Source organism: Vulpes lagopus, chromosome 12 (genome assembly GCF_018345385.1).
Source record: "Vulpes lagopus strain Blue_001 chromosome 12, ASM1834538v1, whole genome shotgun sequence".
Taxonomy (NCBI): domain Eukaryota; kingdom Metazoa; phylum Chordata; class Mammalia; order Carnivora; family Canidae; genus Vulpes; species Vulpes lagopus.
This window is the reverse complement of record NC_054835.1, coordinates 49866842-49886546: the sequence shown is the minus strand read 5'-3', so window position 1 is coordinate 49886546 and position 19705 is coordinate 49866842. Positions and strand designations below refer to the sequence as shown.

General features: G+C 38.0%; 1 protein-coding gene across 4 annotated transcripts in view; it reads left to right on the top strand.

Annotated features, from left to right (window-relative positions):
- ABCA6 (ATP binding cassette subfamily A member 6) overlaps window positions 1-18498 on the top strand; it is a 61273-nt gene extending 42775 nt beyond the window's left edge. For 3 of the 4 annotated variants that reach the window (XM_041724837.1, XM_041724836.1, XM_041724838.1), the window contains 14 exons: window positions 2922-3038; window positions 4974-5045; window positions 6246-6337; window positions 7035-7155; window positions 8215-8332; window positions 9451-9542; window positions 10409-10581; window positions 11036-11111; window positions 11186-11280; window positions 12787-12906; window positions 13104-13244; window positions 13988-14067; window positions 16259-16314; window positions 16688-18498. In XM_041724837.1, coding sequence (XP_041580771.1) covers window positions 2922-3038; window positions 4974-5045; window positions 6246-6337; window positions 7035-7155; window positions 8215-8332; window positions 9451-9542; window positions 10409-10581; window positions 11036-11111; window positions 11186-11280; window positions 12787-12906; window positions 13104-13244; window positions 13988-14067; window positions 16259-16314; window positions 16688-16789 — 1455 coding nt within the window. In that variant the 3' untranslated portion in view covers window positions 16790-18498. Of the gene's footprint in view, window positions 1-2921; window positions 3039-4973; window positions 5046-6245; window positions 6338-7034; window positions 7156-8214; window positions 8333-9448; window positions 9543-10408; window positions 10582-11035; window positions 11112-11185; window positions 11281-12786; window positions 12907-13103; window positions 13245-13987; window positions 14068-16258; window positions 16315-16687 lie in introns of those variants that run through there. The other variant, XR_005983070.1, reaches the window with a different exon arrangement.
- Window positions 18499-19705: the final 1207 nt, after the last annotated feature.

Genomic DNA, 19705 nt, shown 5'->3' with positions numbered 1-19705 from the left:
CTCTCAGGTGAAGAGACACTCAACATTAACAGTAGAACCTCAAGCCCTTATCCTTCAGCTTTCATGAAGAAACAAAGCAGAAAAGAAAAAAACAACAGAGCAGAGATGAAACTTTTCTCATGGATGCAGTCTCTGTAGTGATGGTTTGGGTTGGAAAAACTGTTGACAGAATTTTCCCAGCCAAGTTCTAGGATTTCAAAGTGCTTCAGTTCAACAAAATATGAGTTCTTTCCAGAACATGGTATGCTGGAATCTGCCAGAACAATAGCTCTTATTGCTTGGCTTACAGAGCAGGGAAAATGTAAATGACTAAAGTCTTGTGAGGGCAGATTTCCTTCAATACATGGGAGAAGGCAAAATAGAGTCTGCATTATAATAGATAGTCTTCTTAATTCTTCTTGCATAATTTTTTAGCTGAAAAAGTATGAAGCTAAAAAAGTTTGACTTTGTTATTTCTTAAGGGAAGGCATACTAGTAAAACACCTCTTCTATGAGGTTTGTGGACTAATGTGAAGATTAAGATGTTCTCACTGTGATATGAACAAATTAGCAAATAAATAACTACAGCTGAGAATTGAACATCTAACTCTGAAACACTTTTTCAGATAGAAATATATCTATCTATGATTGGATGTCCTTTACCTTTGGTATCAACTATTTTTGAATTATTATGGATTAAAATAAGATGAGACACTATCCCAGAGGCAAAGTAAATTTTGAAAAATAAAGATATCTTTGTTTGAAATGTAAAAAGAAAATTATAGTGCTACAGTATAATACATGTTTATAATTTCTAATTATTTTCCCTTTTTTCATATATATATATATATATTTCGGTGTACTTGTCTATTACATGTTTGTACCATTGAAAAGCTACATACTTATGGAATATTGGAATGTCAGATTTGAAGAAAAATTCAACATCATCTGGTGTAATTCACTTCATTTTTTAGAGAGGAAAAAATTGAGTAACTTGTTCAAGGTCCCATAAAAATCAGTGACAACTCAAGAATAAAAATGAGGTCTCAGACCTTATGTCATTCCTGATGTCAAGAAATATGAAGTAGCAGGATGGTTGACTGACAATAGTAATTTAAAGTTTGTGTTGATCAACATCTTGATGTTAATAGCCTAAATTATACATCATAATTGTACGTCTTCATGAAGAAGCAGTGTGCAATAATTTTATGCCTGATAAAAAGAACTGTTAATTTCATTTAAAATGTGTGTTGAGGATGTGTAATGTGATAATTGATCTTTCATCATGCAGTTAGTATCAACTTAAACTATGCTAGTCTTAAGACTCACAGATATATATAAAAATAAAAATGTATCAGATGATGGTCAGTGCAGTTGTCCTTTTGTGATCTTGGGTATATTTGGAAGGAAAGTATAGGCAAGGTCCCCTCATCATTGAGTGAAGCCACACTCAACTGTTAATTTGTTTCTAGAGTTCAGTGGACTCTCATAGCCCATGGGGTGTGGTCCTTCATGGGTATTTTAGGCCCTTGTCTAATAAGGACATACTTTTCAGCCCATGGTGGACGTATGGTAGCACATCTTCTTAGCACACTGAGCCATAGCATATTTCCTTTGATGCAGTTTGCCATCCTCTCTTGTTCCAGGGGTAAGAAAGGAGGAAAAAAACAACTCACAAAAGAAGAAACATGGAGGCCAGGTAGAATGAGAGGAGTTAGCTAAGGGGACCAGTGGATTTATAGCTATCAAAAATAAGGAGATGGGAGAAAAAATAGACGAGTGTGATGTCATGGAAACCAAGAGGAGGGAACTATGTAAAGGTGGATAATCATGCGATACCTTTGCAGAGAGATTGTGGTGGTTGTAAAATGAGAAAATATTTTTTGGATTTGCCATCTAAAATGCTTATTATACTTACTGAACACTTGATTAAAAATTATTTGGTTTCATTCCCAATTGTCTTTTAAATGTGGTTTACACATTCCCCCCAAACTGTAAATTCACTTAGTAGCCACACAACATTCCCCTATGTAACAATCCCAAAGAACAAGATAGTCTTTGGACCTAAAGACTTAGGAATCACACACACATAGGGTTCTGAATCCCAACTTTATCATTCCCTAGCTGTGTGGTCTTGAGGATGTTATTTGTTTCTCTGAACCCTAGATTTCCCATGTGTAAGGAAGGGATAGTAAGAATGACTACATTCTCGAGTTGTGAAGATCAAAGTAAATGATGCATGCTAAATTCTTAATGCCTGGTGTTTGTGTAATATTCAGGGAATTTAGTGGTTACAATTTTTAGTGTTTTTATTATAAATCATACATCAATAAGATCCAGGAAAGGGTCAATACAAGCTCAACACACACTTGTTGGCTGAGAAACTGATCCTTAAAACAGAACAATGAAAAATTATCTTTATCCCCATCCCACATTTACCAGTGTTTTAAAAGAAAATAAGCCCATTGTAATCAAAATACACGGTCTCGGTCTCAATAAAACTGTTTGAAATGGGGAAGAAATGGAGCAGGGATGCCATTTAGAAAGCTTTAGTCTGGGTGGGGAGCAGTATGGACCTCTAAAAATAATCACTTGGATAGCTTTCCATCCTATACAGGTTTTTTACATTGTTACCATAATTTCTTTCTTTATCCTATTGTCTTAGATTGCACGTAATGCACTGTCAGGAAGCCTACCTGGTCACTTTAGCCTTTACCTTAATCTACAGATTTTTATCTTAAATTTTTCTGTTGGGTAGCTGAATGTCACATTTATTCTCATTAACAAAAACCCCTCACTTCCCTTCTCCTTCTGAAAGTAGTGAATCTGTATGTAGGAAAATTCTGATATATATAATGAGGACACTTACATCTTAAATATTTTTTCAAATATCATTGGAATCCATACGTCTGAATTGCAATATATTTTAACTTGCCTTGTAGACCTCCATCATCATATTTGACATTGTGCTGATGCACTTCGACTTGCCTGTCTTGATTTCTAGCATGATATTAGTTCCTTTCACTACCATGGGTGGATTTCTGGTTTTTTTGGCACAGGTAAGAAATATTACCAATGGTGTCATTAATTATGAATATGCAGCCTATTAAAGTGCTTCACCCCAAATCTATAAAGACAGAATGAAGGTTAGTGGTTTCTTGGGGTTGGAGTGGGAATGAGAATTGACCGCAAAATGCATATGAGGTATCTCTTTGGGATGATGGAAATGTTACTAAGTTAAATTGTGGTGATGCTCTCCTGACTCCGGAAATTTACTAGAAATCTTTTAATTCAATGCTTAAAATGAGTGAATTTTATGGCATGAAAAATTAACCTCAAGAAAGTTGTTTAAAAATTTTGCCATAGGGATCCCTGGGTGGCGCAGCGGTTTGGTGCCTGCCTTTGGCCCATGGCGCGATCCTGGAGATCCGGGCTCGAATCCCACATTGGGCTCCCGGTGCATGGAGCCTGCTTATGTCTCTGCCTTTCTCTCTCTCTCTCTCTCTCTGTGTGACTATCATAATAAATAAAAATTTAAAAAAATTTTTGCCATATGCTCTACGCAAAACATAAGCATTGTTAAATGCGATTTGAAACTAATGCCAGATTGAAAAATGTTGCCTCATTTTTTTAAAAGATTTTATTTATTTATTCGTGAGAGACACACAGAGAGAGAGAGATGCAGAGACACAGGCAGAGGGAGAAGCAGGCTCCATGCAGGGAGCCTGATGTGGGACTTGATTCCGGGTCTCCAGGATCACACTTTGGGCTGCAGGCAGTGCTAAACCGCTGTGCCACTGGGGCTGCCCAATGTTGCCTCGTTTAATGGGTATTCATTATCCATCATGAGATAAAATAACATACAATTACATTTCTTTATCCAAAAACATATATTAAACAGTATTCTGTGTTAGGCACTGTGCTGGTCACTGGGGACACCTGATGAACAAGATAGCACAGTCCATCCTTTCACAGGGCTTGGTGGAGATGAAGACAGACCTCAAATAAGTCAATGCAAAGGGTTTAAAGGACCCAAAGAAGAAGGGCAAAATGCCAAGGGCAGGATACAAAGCACAGCTAACACGATCTAGAGAGTCAGAGAATTCTTCTGGGGTAAGCAATCCTTAAAAAATCCTGAAGAATGAGTCAGAATCAGTTAGCAGGAGAATGGAGCAGAAGGTAAGTGTGTTCTGTGGAGGGAAGCAAAGGCATTGAAGCAGGAAGGACCATTCTTTCCATTTCCATCCAAATGGAAAGAAGTATCCAATGAGATGAACCCAAGAGCTCAGCCAGACACATACTCTAACCCACATCATCCCGAGTGATACTTCAAAGAAAGTAGAGAAAACTGCCCTAATCTTTTGTGTTCTTGGGGATATGGGAAAGCTTTTTGCCTGCAAAAGCACTTTTCCATAAATTGAGCACACTTAGAATTCTCAACTGGGAATTCATTCTTTTGCTTAAAGCATTTTCCCCCTAAGATATAAACAGACCTGCAGAGGGAAGTACATTAACCTAGATCTGTCATACATTTCTTAGGAGGGATGAGTCACTCTCTGAATGCATTGACTGATGAAGAAAGAATAACATGATAGGACTAGTTATTATGGTGGGAGAGTCACCACCAGGGTAGGAGGGGGCCCCGAAAGGCCTCGTGAGGGGTATTTAGGACAAATATTGTGATTCCCTATTATTTTTCACACTGCAGGCTCCTCTTTCTGTTATATTTTCAGTCAACTTGAAGAAAACCTTAGACCAAAGATTAAAGAAAAAAATTGGAAAAGTGGAACAGACATAAATTATTTGTTTACTGAGGGACAGCATTGAGTAGGGGGTCCCCTTTCTTCTCTGCAGGGAATTGTTTGTCACCAGTGCACATAGATGAATCAAGCTTAAGGAGGGAAATATGCAATATGTGGAATTCCATATTATTTAAATGTAAATCATAAAGATGATGAATTTGTATTTAGCTATTTTTCTTTTTGTCTTTACAGAGAACTTACGAGCTAGAATATCTAAACCACAGATATGACCCAAGTGGAGTTGATTTTCTAGTATGCCTAATAGTAAGAAAGCCTTTCTATCTCTCCCTTTTTTATTTTATTTTATTTTATTTTATTTTATTTTATTTTATATTTTATATTTTTTGATGGTTAGCATTTACTATAATAACTATTTGGCTTTGTCTGATGTATGCCAACTTTGAAAGCTTTTAATATAGTCTCAGGATAAGATACAGAATAAGACAATTCAGACATGATTCCAAATCATGAGTTAGTTTTTATGTGCATAAGTGGACTGTGTAGATCCAGAATGTAATATGAAATTAATTTTCATGTTCATTTATCTTGTTTATTGCCACCTGCAAATTTGAGAAAGCTTGTAAGAAATATAGATGCAATATAACTTAAATCCTTTGAATTGGAGATAAAAGGGGCAAAGTTGAATATTGAAATAAAAGGGAAAAAGTGATTATGTTGGTATATTTAGGCTGAAGAAAGCTATTGTCTCTGAATACAATGTGTCACTACTTTTCTAGGCATAGGAGCAAATATGGACAGGAATCCCTGCCCCTATGGAGTTTATATCATGGTGGAAGGATAATAAACTAAGATAATAGATAATAAACTAAGTAAATAATATGTATTGTGTCAGATGGGTGGTCAGGAAAAGCCTGATTGAGAAATAAAGATCTGAAGGGGGCAAGGAGGAAAGCTACAGAGATAGCTTGGGGAAGAGGATTCCAGTAGGAGGGGGCACAAGTGACCTTGGCTTTTCCAGGGTCAGCCAGGAGGCCAGTGTAGTTGTGGCAGAGTGACCAAGGGAAGAGTGGTACAAGGGAAGGTCACAGAAGTCACGGGGTAAAGTGCAGGGTGGATGGCATGGGCTACACAGAGCAGTCTGGGTCACTATAAAGTTATAAGGACTTTAACTTGTCTTTGAGTAACCGAGGAGTCTTTGGAGGGTTTTAAGCAAACTACTACGATCAGACTTTCAAAAAGTTTTAAAAAAGTAACTCTAGTGACTGTGTTGAGAATAGATGTTTGGGGCAAAGGAAGAAGAGGAAGGAGACCGGGTAGCAAGGTGTTGCAATATTCTAATGAGAAATTATGATGGCCTGGACCTGTCCAGCTGGATTTCTCCCCTAATTTGTAAGAATAGTTCACACGTATTTCACCTGACGACCAGGCCACCAATTTAATTCAGATGTTTAAGTGATATTTGTGAACTTATGCCTATATATAACTGTTTTTCTTTGCTCCTAGCCTTACTTGCAGGCTTTGATATTTGTTTTTATCCTAAGATGCATGGAAACAAAATGTGGAAAGAAAATAATGCGAAAGGATCCCATTTTCAGGTTGGGATAAAAACTTAGTTTCGAACTTAATATCGTATTTTCATGACCTGCACTACGGACCTGTTAATGTGGATTTATATTTACCACGTAAACAGCATGCTGATTTTCATGATGGTCAGTGGGTTGTTGGCTTACTGCTTGGAAATAGGACTCCCAGAGCTCTGCCACTAACCAGCGGAGGGAGGTTTTCAGGTCCTCAGAAATTTAAGGAGTACTCAAATATGCCGATTTCCCATCTATGATGATCATACATCCTTGAACAGAGGAGATGCAATGGAATTGGTTGAGCAACCTAACGTAGTTCAGGGTGTTTCATAAGATGGACATTATACAGGGGCTCTAGGAAGGGTGAACGGTAAAAGATGGTGAGGGCAGATGCCGGGTGTGATTAATTAAGATGGGCTCAGAGTCAACAGAGAAAATGTAGGTGACCTGATTTTTAAAGAAGCAGCAGCCTCTGCTAGCAATTTGGCAAGGGTCAAAGATTCTAACTGGAAGAATGACAACAACAAGAAAGGATTTCTGGTGACAGGGACGGGAATTCTTGGGAAAAGCAGAAGCAGTATTCACAGGGCCATTATCATCACCCATGTATTGAGAAAAAGGATGATGGTGAAATCACAGAGAAGCTGATCTAGGGGGCATCCTCCTCAATAATGAAAAAACCCGTATGTCCTACATTTCATTTTCTCCACAGAATTTCCCCCCAAAGTGGAAGTGCTGGGCCTAATCCAGAAGAACCTGTTGATGAGGATGAAGATGTTAAAGCAGAAAGATTAAGAGCAGCAACTGCCCTGACCACTTCACAAGCAGATGAGGTAGGAAAGCAAGTGACAAAATGGACATTAAGGGACCTATAATTCAAGAACTATCTAGAAGCGAGGTTAATATGCTGGTTTTCATTTTGCAAGTTTGGAGCTTGGTGCATTTTCATAATTCTTAAATATGTAGGCTCTCCTTTGGAGTGTCCTGGAAGCTCAAAGAAGAACAGCGAACATAATGGTTTTATCATTCTTTTGAGGAAAAAATGGGCTTTGATAAGTAGAGCTATAACTTCAAAACCAAGAATTTCATAAGTTGGAGAATTTACGTGAGATTTGTTATAAAATGCTGAATAAGGATTGAGATTTGAAGGGTTATTCTTTTATCTGACTTAGATGTTATGATGTGCTCATGAGCTTAGATCATTCTGGGAAGGCCAGTTTCCATGAAGCTATACTCTTTTATTTAGAAGATAGATTTAGGAGATTTATTTTATTTTAATTCTTTTAATTAAAGATTTTATTCATTTATTCATGAGAGACAAACATACACAGAGAGGCATAGACATAGGCAGAGGGAGAAGCAGACTCCTCACAGGGAGCCTGATATGGGACTTGATCCTGGATCCCGGGATCACACCCTGAACCGAAGGCAGATGCTCAACCGCTGAGCCACCCAGGTGTCCCAGATTTAGGGGATTTAGAGATATTGCTGACATCAACGAATGCAGGTTACACTTGAAACAAGCAATATGGATTACTGTCAGTTTAAAATGTCCTTTATTTTGGGCACCTGGGTGACTCAGTCCTTTAAGTATCTGACTCTTGGTTTCAGCCCAGTTCATTATCTCAGGGTCGTGAGATCGAGCCCCTTGTCGGGCTCTGCATTCAGCATGGAATCCGCTTGAGATTCTCTCCCTCTCCCTCTGCCCCTCCCTGCCACGTGCTCTCTCTCTCTCTCAAAATAAATGAATGAGTCTTTTTTAAAAAATCGAAAAATGAAATTAAAATATACATTGTTTTATGACATAGAGTAAGAAAGTTCCCAGTCATGAGAATATAGGAACATAAAGTCTCTGAAGCTTAAAAGGAAAATCACACTGTCCTCTATTCCAGAAACCTGTCATAATTGCTAGCTGTCTACACAAAGAGTATGCAGGTCAGAAGAAAAGTTGCTTCTCAAAGAGGAAGAAGAAAATAGCAACAAGAAATCTCTCTCTGTGTGTTAAAAAAGGTTTGGAAGAATCATTTAATTTTATTCACCATCATTTCAGAAATACCTACTGAACATCTCTGTTGTAGGCACCATTGTGAAGCATCCATGTGTGCATTCATTCATTTAACATATTTGTGTGTGTGTGTGTGTGTGTGTGTGTGTGTGTGTGTGTGTATGCCAGGGACTGCTTTGGGTACTGGAATATAATCATCAAAAAAATAGGCAAGGCCCCGTCCTCATGGATTTTACATCCTGAGAGAGGGTCAAAACCCAACAATAACTTATCAATAAAATGGACAGATATCACATAAGCAAGTTCTAAGTGGAGCATCCGAATATGTGAAATGACACAAATGATTCGGGGTGGCATTCTCCTAGGGTTTGGGAAGACCTTTCTGGAGGAGTAACATTTAAGACAAGACCTGCATGATGAGAAGGTGCCCGGATATGTGAGCACAAAGAGATAAGGACCCCCAGAATGAGGGCAGAGACTCAGAGCTAGAGCTGCCTTTGGAATGGTCAAGGCACGAAGAAGCAATGGATGCACTGACAGGTAGAATGGAGGAAGTCCAAGACCAGAGCAGGGCCAAATTGGGTACCACTTTGTGAAACAGAGCAAAAGGTTTAGATTTTTATACCAAATTAGTGGAATACCACCAGAGGGGTTTTAGTTAACTTTTTATTACCATTTGCATTTTGGAAAAATTAACACATTGGCTATTGTTTGTAAATTTGAGTGGCAGACAAGAGGCTTTTACATTAGTTCAGATAGAGGATGATGGTGGTTTGGATGCAGTAGGGGAATTTGGGATGAAGGAAATGTCTCTGACTTCCCAAGTTTAGGAACCACTTGAACATGTACTCAGCACATCAGCCATCTACTACCAAAAAGAATCTGGCACATTTTTAACTGAAAAAGTAATCTGGAAAAGACTTATTGACATCAAATCCATAAGCTTTTTGCTAATATTTCATATAATTATAAGAGTTAAAGAACATAGTCTGGTGACATGGGTTATATACATATGTTATACATTTCAAAATAATACTGAGGGGTGTACATATCTCAAAAGATTTGAAGAAACAGGTTTATGATAATTCACTTCCCAGACTGATAATCAGTGAGTCTCTTTCAGGTGAAATTTTGGGATTGCTAGGACCCAATGGCGCTGGTAAAAGTTCATCTATTAGAATGATTTCTGGGATCACGAAGCCAACGGCTGGAGAGGTAGAAAGAAATTACAGAATGATTTTCAGTCCTAAAATAGATATTTCATGATAAATGTAGCCTATATCTTTATGAAACTCTACTTTTAGTAAATTTTAAATAATTTTCTATAGTAAATATATGAGTCTCTATAATATTTATTGGTTTAGCTTTTAAATTTTTGTGTGTATATCTTTTTAATTAAAAAAGCTTTTATTGGGATGCCTGCATAGCTCATGTACCTCATGTAAAAGTTATGTTTTTAAACTGATCTTGGGAGACACCTGGGTGGCTCAGTGGTTGAGGGTCTGCCTTCGGCTCAGGGAGTGATCCCGGGTCTGGGGATCAAATCCCACATCGGGCTCCCTGCGAGGAACCTGCTTCTCCCTCTGCCTGTGTCTCTGCGTCTCTCTCTGTGTCTCTCATGAATAAATATAATTAAAATTAAAAAAATAAAAAAGCTTTTATTGAAGTACAATTATCATACAATGTTATATCAGTTTCATGTGTACAAATAATAATTTCAATATTTCTATCACTTGCACTGACATAGATTATAAAAGGTATAATACTAAGTGAAATAAGACAGAGAAAGACAAATACTATATGATTTCACTCATAACGTTTCTTTGATGCTCAAAAAATTTAGCTATCTATTAGCTCTATGTCAGTTTCTTAAGTGTGAGTTTGGAGAAAAGGCTACATGTGTTTCTAAAACTGGTTTACCAAAAATAAAATAAATAAAATAAAATAAAATAAAATAAAATAAAATAAAATAAAATAAAATAAAATAAAATAAAATAAAATAAAATAAATAGTATAATAAATATAATATAATATAATATAATATAATATAATATAATAATAAAACTGGTTTACCTTCTTAGGTAGAAGTGAAAGGATGTCGTTCGGGCCATCAGGGAGACAGCCTGGTCAACTTCCTGGGCTACTGTCCTCAGGAGAACGTGCTGTGGCCCAACCTGACAGTGAGGGAACATCTGGAGGTGTTCGCTGCCGTCAAAGGGCTGAGGAAAGGGGACGCCACCATGGCCATTTCACGGTAAAGAGGGGTCATGTGATTCCTTTGTGTCCAGAGGCAGGGAGGCTGTTCCACTGATGATGAGTTCACTAATAAAGAATGGAGGGTAGAAATGATGTCTGCACCTTTTCAGGGAATGTCAGCAGTAGAGCAGGGATGCAGGGACAGGAGCTATTCCCTGTATCTTTGGTTGAGGGATCTTTAAAAAAATAATTGTACAGAAGAGTTGACAACATTAAATGAGTGAATAATCATTCATAATCATCCATTTCAGTTTCAAATTCAAAATTCTGGTTATTCCTTGGAACTCTTAATGAGATTAAAAATCTTTCATGTTCCAAAATAGTTTTCCTCTTTGATCGTTAGTTTCAGAATAATAGTGCCAACCTTCCCTCTAATGCAATCACTCTTCTGTGGGATTACATTTTCCGAAGATCCTCTCTTGACTTGACATTCTACTCCTGTTTTCCATCAGATTGGTGGATTATTTCAAACTGCATGACCAGCTCAATGTTCAGGCGAAGAAATTAACGGCAGGAGCCACCAGAAAGGTAGGTGTGATATGTGATGTTATTCTGAGAGCTGATGGGGTGGCAGCCAATAAGGTGCTTTTCTTGCCTTCCAGTTGTGTTTTGTGTTGAGCATCCTGGGAAATTCGCCTATCCTGCTTCTGGATGAACCATCAACAGGCCTGGATCCAGCAGGGCAGCAGCAAATGTGGTGAGCCTTATCATAACCCTCAGAGCTGGGAGTATAAACTTCATGTAAAAGTTATGTCTTAAAAAAAAAAAAAAAGTTATGTCTTTAAACTGATCTTGGGAGACACCTGGGTGGCTCAGTGGTTGAAGGTCTGCCTTAGGCTCAGGTCATGATCCTGGGGTCCTGGGATCGAGTCTCATATCAGGTTCCCTGCGAGGATCCTGCTTCTCCTTCTGCCTATGTCTCTGCCTCTCTTTGTATGTCTTTCATGATAAAAAAATGAAATATTAAAAAAGAAACTGATCTTGGATGGGGCACCAAGCTAGCTTGGTTGGTAGAGCATGCAACTCTTGATCTCATGGTTGTGAGTTCAAGACCCATGTTGAATATTTAGCTTACTTAAATTTTTTTTCTTTATTTAAAAAAAAAAAAAAACCAACCCTGATCTTGGAAAATCGAATCCACTCCTTTCTAATTTAGTGGAGATAATCCATAGGATTAGGAAAATAAATACTTAATACATAGATTCTCTGATGTATCATATTCATGTGGTATTAATGTTAATAAAAAAAAACCCTCTAAATATTTTGTTGGAATTTTAGGTCTTATGGTTTAGAGTTTAATTTTTTAAATTATTGAGATATATATAACTGGTTTTTTTTAGAGGGTATTAATTTACATAATTTCCCTAATTCATTACTTTTCTCTCCCCTTTACCAAATCTGTCAAATTTGCTTATCCAGTTTTTCTTAGTTTTTGAATTGTTTTTACTTTTCTTTCTAGAATGTTCCATTTGAATCAATAAAATCATCCAGTCCAAATTCATATTTGTGACTGTCTAATAGTTTCCCCTACATCTTTAAAGGACTTTGTTATGGAAATTTTATACAAATATAAAGAGAATCATTTATGAACCCATTATAGCCATGACCTATTTCAACAATTATCCATATAAAGCACAATTTTTTTCATTATACCTCCATCCACTTCCTCTTCTCCACTCTCCTATTAATTTGAAGCAAATTCTAGGCACCCTACCCTTTATAAATATTTCAATTAGTTTCTTCAAAAGATAGAAAAGTTTTCTTTTTCAAAAACGTAATTAGAATACCACTAGCATACCTAAAAATATTGAACATTTTTCTTTATGTTATCAAAAAACCTAATAACTATTCACATTTCTGGTTTTTTAGTAAAACTATGATTTATAAATGTGATTCATGAACTGTATTTTACCTTTACAGTTCTCCCTCTAAATCTCTTTTTTTCCTACCCCCCCCCTCTTGTTTTAGATTTTATTTACTTATTTGACAGATAGAGAGAGAGAGAGCAAGAGCACATAAGTAGGCAGAGTGGCAGGCAGAGGGAGAGGGAGAAGCAGACCTCCCCCTGAGCAGGGAGCCCGATACAGGACTCAGTCTCAAGACCCAGAGATCACAACCTGAGCCAAAGGCAGACGCTTAACCAACTGAGCCACCCAGACGTTCCTACCCTTTTCTCACCAGTGATTTTTTTGGCTCATTTTAGGCAGACAATCCAGGCAGCCGTTAAAAACACAGAGAAAGGGGCCCTCCTAACCACCCATTACCTGGCCGAAGTCGAGGCCATATGTGACCGCATCGCTATCATGGTGTCTGGAAGGCTGAGGTGAGTGTCCTTCTGGAGTCTGTGCTTACCCTCAAAGTGAAATGTCCTGTGGAAAGGGCACAATCACTGTGAGCACCTGGAGCCCTTCCTGTCAGCTCACTCAGGGATCCCCCTACCCCTACTTTTGAAATTTGAGAATAATGTAAAAAATTGAAGGGGCAATATTTTTTCCAATGTGTTTTCCATCTTGCCCATAGGTGCATCGGCTCCACCCAACACCTGAAAAATAAACTTGGCAAGGACTACATTCTAGAACTGAAAGTGAAGGAAATGTCCCAAGTGACTTCGGTTCACAACGAGATTCTGAAGCTTTTCCCACAGGCCGCACAGCAGGAAAGGTGAAGGACCTTCTGATTACAGAGAAACTTGTTGGCTTTACCCACTCAGAGGTTTCTTTAATGCTCTCTGAGAACTTCAAAGTGATTTGACTTCATAATACAAGTTAGGGACCTCTGAAACAGATTTACTGACATTCAGATTTACAGGAGATTTCGGAGTCACCCAGAAAGCTATGTCCCCCAGGATGACTTGGGGACACCTCATCTGGGCCTCCTCAGCCATCCAAGGCTGATCTCCAGCTCAGAGCAGGTCTTGGAAAATTTGGGGGAAAGGAACTTCTCATGCCTGGAGCTCACATGGGACCACAGTCGGACCCTCTGTGGTACCCTCCACAGATCTCCTCTGGCTCTTCTTCTCTCTTAACCTCACATCTCCCTCTCCTTAGCTTTCTGGTGACAAGGATGCAATATTAAATTAAGTAATTAATTGCAGCCTAATTGAAACTGAGCAAAGGGATTAGTTTAGATGTCTGTGTTCAACAACAGCGCAAGGTTTGCATAAACTGAGCATAAATGCAGTTATGCTGGATTATTTCTAGAAGTATCTCCAACAGCCAGCTGCCAAAGGATATTTTAAGAATTTTCCATTGGTCGTTTTATCTGTTTTATATGTAAGCCGTACCTTTATTTGCATCACTTTTATTTTCATCAAAGGAAATTGATGTTAATATCAGCATTTATTTTGATGGTCACTTTCTCCCCCTTGAAACTCAAGGTCAAATGTGACTTTTTCGTATTCCCAGGTATTCTTCCCTCTTGGTCTATAAACTGCCTTTGGCAGATGTCTACCCTCTATCTCAGGCCTTCCGCAAATTAGAGGCAGGTAAGAATTGCCAATGTAAAATAAAACTTTTGAAGAATCGGTTCAGAATTAGGTAATAATTTGGTGGTAGGTAATTGTGTAATACCTTTTTAAAATATGTGAACACGGGATCCCTGGGTGGCGCAGCGGTTTGGTGCCTGTCTTTGGCCCAGGGCGCGATCCTGGAGACCCGGGATCGAATCCCACATCAGGCTCCCGGTGCATGGAGCCTGCTTCTCCCTCTGCCTGTGTCTCTGCCTCTCTCTCTCTCTCTGTGTGACTATCATAAATAAATAAAAAAATTTAAAAAAAATAATAAATAAAATATGTAAACACTTTTTTAAAATATGTAAATTCTAAGAGGTTTTAAGAATTGTAATGGTAGGTAATGATGGGATTTAACCCCAACTGAGGTTAATCCAGTTCTCTGGAACAAGGTGTATCTTCGGGTCAGGGACTAGAGCTACAGAAAACACACAACTGAGCTTGGCTGGTTTTGCAGTAAATTCATAACATTAACCTCACAAAGCCCCTTAGTGGGGGGCTACGTTGCCTGTGGGTGCACAACCCGTTCAGACCAAATGTCCTCAATTACCACTTTGCTCCTCTTTCCTTACACATCTGCCTTCTTCCTGCCTTTCTGCCTCAGTTGATGCCCTCGCTTTACATTTCACCAGTAAAATAAAAGCCACAGAAAACCTTCCACCCATGCATCAGCCTCCCTGCGTCCAAGCTGTGTGTTCTGCTTTCTTGCTGCAGTGAATTAACGGTCTGTGTCCCTCCCTGAATCCATCCCCTGCATTGTGCATGACTCTTCTTGCCACTCAAAATGATCTGTTTTTTTTTTCTTTCTATCATCATTTTTCTGCTTTCAACTGGGCCAATCCCAGCAGCAGACGGTCGTGGAGTATTTCTCACCTAGCACAGGGACGAAGGGCTCCAATTTCAGTGCCAGTCTCTCTACCAGCTGGGAGACCCTGGGTAAAGCTATTGAATCCCTGCTTATCTAAGTGACTCATCTTTAAATGAGGGGTAAGGGGATCCCTGGATGGCTCAGTGCTTTAGCGCCTGCTTTCGGCCCAGGGCGTGATCCTGGAGTCCCAAGATCGAGTCCCACGTCGGGCTCCCTGCATGAAGCCTGCTTCTCCCTCTGCCTCTCTCTCTCTCTCTCTCTCTCTCTCTCTCTCTCTCTCTCTCTGTGTGTGTGTCTCTCATGAATAAATAAATCTCTTAAAAAAATAAATGAAGGGTAATGTCAGTGCCTTCTTGGCAGGGTCATTAGGAAGATTACATAAATTCATTTGTAAAGTGTCTAACTATGATTCCCCAGTTGACTCCCTCCACTCTGGACACCCTGACTTCCTGTCTCTTCCTCAATGCTACCAGACACGTGTACTCCGGCTTCAGGACTTTGCACTTGCTGCTGATCCTTCTTCCTGAAATTCTACTACTTCTAGCTTGTTTTCAAGTTTCTGCTCAATTCTTACCTTATAACTGGAGCCAACCCCAACCATCCCGTTAAAAAAGAGTGGCTGGCACTTCCTGCTTTCTCTACCTGATTTATTTATCCTGTGTAGTAGCAATCCTCATTTATTTTATTATACATTTAAGTCCTTGTTTATTTAATGCCCATATGCCTGCCACTAGAATACAGAGTTTTATACACAAAGGCAGGGTTTTGTTTTTCACTGCTGCTCTGTTCCTGGTACCAAGCATGTCACACACACAGGAGAGTCCCAATGTATGAGTGGTGAACTGTGAATATGGGAATCTGGTGACCAGTCTGATGAGGGTTTCCTGAGAGGGACGCCTAGCATAGAATGCATGGTACAGCAGATAAACTGGCTGAAGACAGTTACCCAGAAGCATGGGGTCCTTTCAAAGGCAGAGGAGTGGGATCGAAATCTTCCTTGTGTGTAAGGATGTGTCAATCAATTCTGTAGTTCCTCAAGGAACTTATGTCTCCCGAGACACACGTACGAGGTAATAGAACATATCAAAATGTAATATGAGAAAATTCGCTTATCAAGATTAATTTAATTTGCATTTATATCAACTATGACTTCATGATTCCCTTCTTTCACCAAGCTTTTGGTTATTCAGTCTTATATTCCATTTATATTAATAGTGGGCATTTTTATTTTGTATGGCTTTGAGAAACCTCTTGGTAATAAATTGTAAGCATCTACTAGTAATCTTTTTTTCCCTCCAGTGAAACATGACTTTAACCTAGAAGAGTACAGCCTCTCTCAGTGCACATTGGAAAAGGTGGGTCAGCTTTTAGGGTTTGTATCATTCCTGTTAATTTCACGTGAAAATAACATGTGGGGGCATGCATTTTCCTAATAACATAAACAGTCAACTCAGTCAATTAAGTATCTACCTTCAGCTCTGGTCATATCCTAGGTCCTGGATTGAGCCCTGCCTCAGGCTCTCTGCTCAGTGGGGAGCCTGCTTCTCCCTCTCCTCTCTCTTCCCTTTGCTCCTTCCTCTGCCCCCTCATGCTCTCTCTCTCTCTCTCAAATAAATAAATAAAATCTTTAAAACAAAAAAAGAAAGAACATAACATGCATATTTCCTATTTATTTGGAAGACAATAAACGTGATAATTCTTTTTCCTTCTGCTTTGTCCCCTATTTAGATATTTTTAGAACTTTCTAAAGAGCAAGAGGTTGGAAATTTTGAAGAAGAAATTGATACAACCATGAGATGGGCACTCCTCTCTCCTTCAGATGACATTTAAAAGCTCAAACCTATTAATCCTTTGTGTCATATAAGCTTACACCATATGTAATAATTGTCAGTATGTATAATTTTAAAAATCATTAACATCAATATCTGGTATATTTTGTGTATTTAGTTAACAAATAAATAAATGTAAAAATTATTCTCCCTAAATTTAGGAATGGTGGAAAATCTGTGGTAAAGGCAATTCAAAGTATTCATGAAGTTACCTGAAGGGCAGGTGCCAGGTATTGTGGAAATAGAGCCACAAACTTGGGAATTTTTTTGAAGTATAACTTCAAACATGGCATATCACTTTGAAATATGACATTTACTAAGAAATTCCCTAGCAGAAATATATGAGGGATATGTTCAACAGCCAGAAGCTAGCGGGATTGCTACACACCAGTTTGGGAGGTATCAGTTTTACGAGTTTGTATTAAGACACAAGTAAAACGCAAGAGTCTTCCTCTGGACCCTTTTCAGAAATTTGAAATTCACAGAGTGAGGAGACCATTGGATTCACACATGAACAAGCGTGTGCATTGGAAAAGCAGTTCGAACATAATTTATGAAAATAAGGGGAGTCACAGCAGCATTTGTTCAAATTTTTAAGATTTTGAATGTGTTACATTATGATTGTGGGGGTACTGATTTTTCTCATCAGCTTATCAGTAGTTTTCTGTGTACAGTTGACCCTCAAACAACACAGGAGTTAGGGTACCAAGCCCCCCCCCATGCAGTAAAAATCCCATATAACTTTTGACTCCCCCAAAACTTAACTACTAATAGCCTACTATTGACCAAGAAGTCTTCCCAATAACATAGTCAATTAACACAGTTTGTATATGTATTATATGCTGTGTTCTTACAATAAGTAAGCTAGAGAAGAGACAATGTAACTAAGAAAATCATAAGGAAAAAGTATATTTACTGTATGGTAAAAAAATCCATGTCAGTGAACCTGTGCAGTTAAAATCCATATAGCTCAAGGGTCAGCTATATTTACTGCTATTTTAAAATCACTTCCCTCTTAAATATGTACATATGTCTATACACACATGCATAAATCATTTATATTACTAAATTAAAAAATATGTGTGAGCTTTAAATATAATTTTTCCCCTAAATAACAGTGATTTCATCTTGAATATCATGAGAAAATTTTTTGAAGACCAAACAGTATCCTTGATGCCTTTTTTTTTTTTTTTTGGTGTTATGTTATATTACTTAAATTGTCATGCTCTTTGAAGAACATTTGTATAATGGAGAAAAACACAGAAATTAAATAAAATTGAATAAAAGAATCACCATACTTTCTCCACACCAAACAAACAAACAAAAGAAAACAAATCAAAACACCAGCTTCTTTTTCTTTAGTGTACTTTTTTATGTAGGTGGAATCACTATGGTATATTATTTCTTAACTATATATGCATATTTGCTGATATAACATTGAAATTGTTTTAATTTACTTTAAACTTATGGTGAAGCTTCAGTTTTATATATTTGCATTTTATTCTGTGTTAAATATTTGTATTTTTTCATTTATTTTTGTGTTTTAATCTTTTTCTTATCCATTTTTCATATAATTAAATATTTTATCTGCATATATTACATATGTCATAATTATATCTGGAACACTATGTCTCCAAATCAATGATAAATAATCAATAGCTTACTATTTGTTCAGGATGCCTTAGTGCCCTGTAAAAGCAAATTTCTATCATAATGAGAGTTGGATTGAAATTATTTCTAAAATTCAAGGAATAGATTCTCTTGTCTCTCTCAAATGTATAAGATCACAACATATATAACCATTTCACATAACAATATGGTGAAATCTTTGCTTATATTCATTGTAAGTTGTAAATTTTCTTAACTGTTGTAGAAATATGTTTACAAAGTACTGAATAACCAATATCAGATATAGTATAAATATTTCAAAAGATTAAACTGGACATGGTTTGCTAAAACCATCATAATATGGTTATTTTTGAAAACTTGGGTTTTTATTAGGAATATGTTCAAGGGCAGATAAACAGGCATGAAAAAAGAAGGAGATTGGAATAAAACAAAAGAAAGGATTTTTTTTTCAAAACGAAAAATAGTTTCATCATCTCCAACTCTATTGTAGACAGCCCCTGTGCTGGTTTTGTTCTTTATTTTCCTAGGGAGGCTGACCCTGAGACTGTGGACTGCATCACCAATTCCCTGCTTTCATGGTTGGCTTCCAGTTGGGTCTGATCAATAAAATAGGAAAAAGCAACAATAGATGCAAAGGTGGAAGAGGAGAGAGGTCAGAGGATCTCTTCCCTCCTGGCCTCATTTTAGTTTCAGATCTCAGGTGGTAGATGTATCCCTGCAGGCCTATAACATTTGCCCTCCTCCAGTTACATGCATGTGCTTCTGGTCCCTTTAACACTGTTGACCGCAGGAATGTCCTACTCTCAGCCTCCAGCAATTCATCAGAATTATCATTTAAGGTGTAAGGTGTTTTTTTCCTACCAGTTTATGGCTCTGCTAGCTTCTGCACCAAGTAAGCTGGTCTTGGCTGCAATTCTCTGTATTCACTTGCATATATATATATTCCTAACACAGAGCTCCTAAGACCCTTGGGATTTCTTGGGTGATAGAAGTATCTTTTGTTCTAATGAGATGACTCTGGTGGGCTCTGGGATTATCCCTGGTCACAGAAAGAGCAAGCAATGATTAGAAGCTTGGTAATTTCAGCCCCACGGTGGGAGAAGTGTTGGGAGCTGAGTTAATAATCAGTTATGCCTATCTGATGAAACTCCATAAAAATTCCAAAAATACTAGATTCAGAGAGCTTCCAAGTTGGTGGACACATCTATGTGCTCGGAAGGTGGTGGGTGCATCTCAATTCCAGGGTGAATGAGGCTCCTGCGCTTGAACCCTTCTAGACCTTATTCTA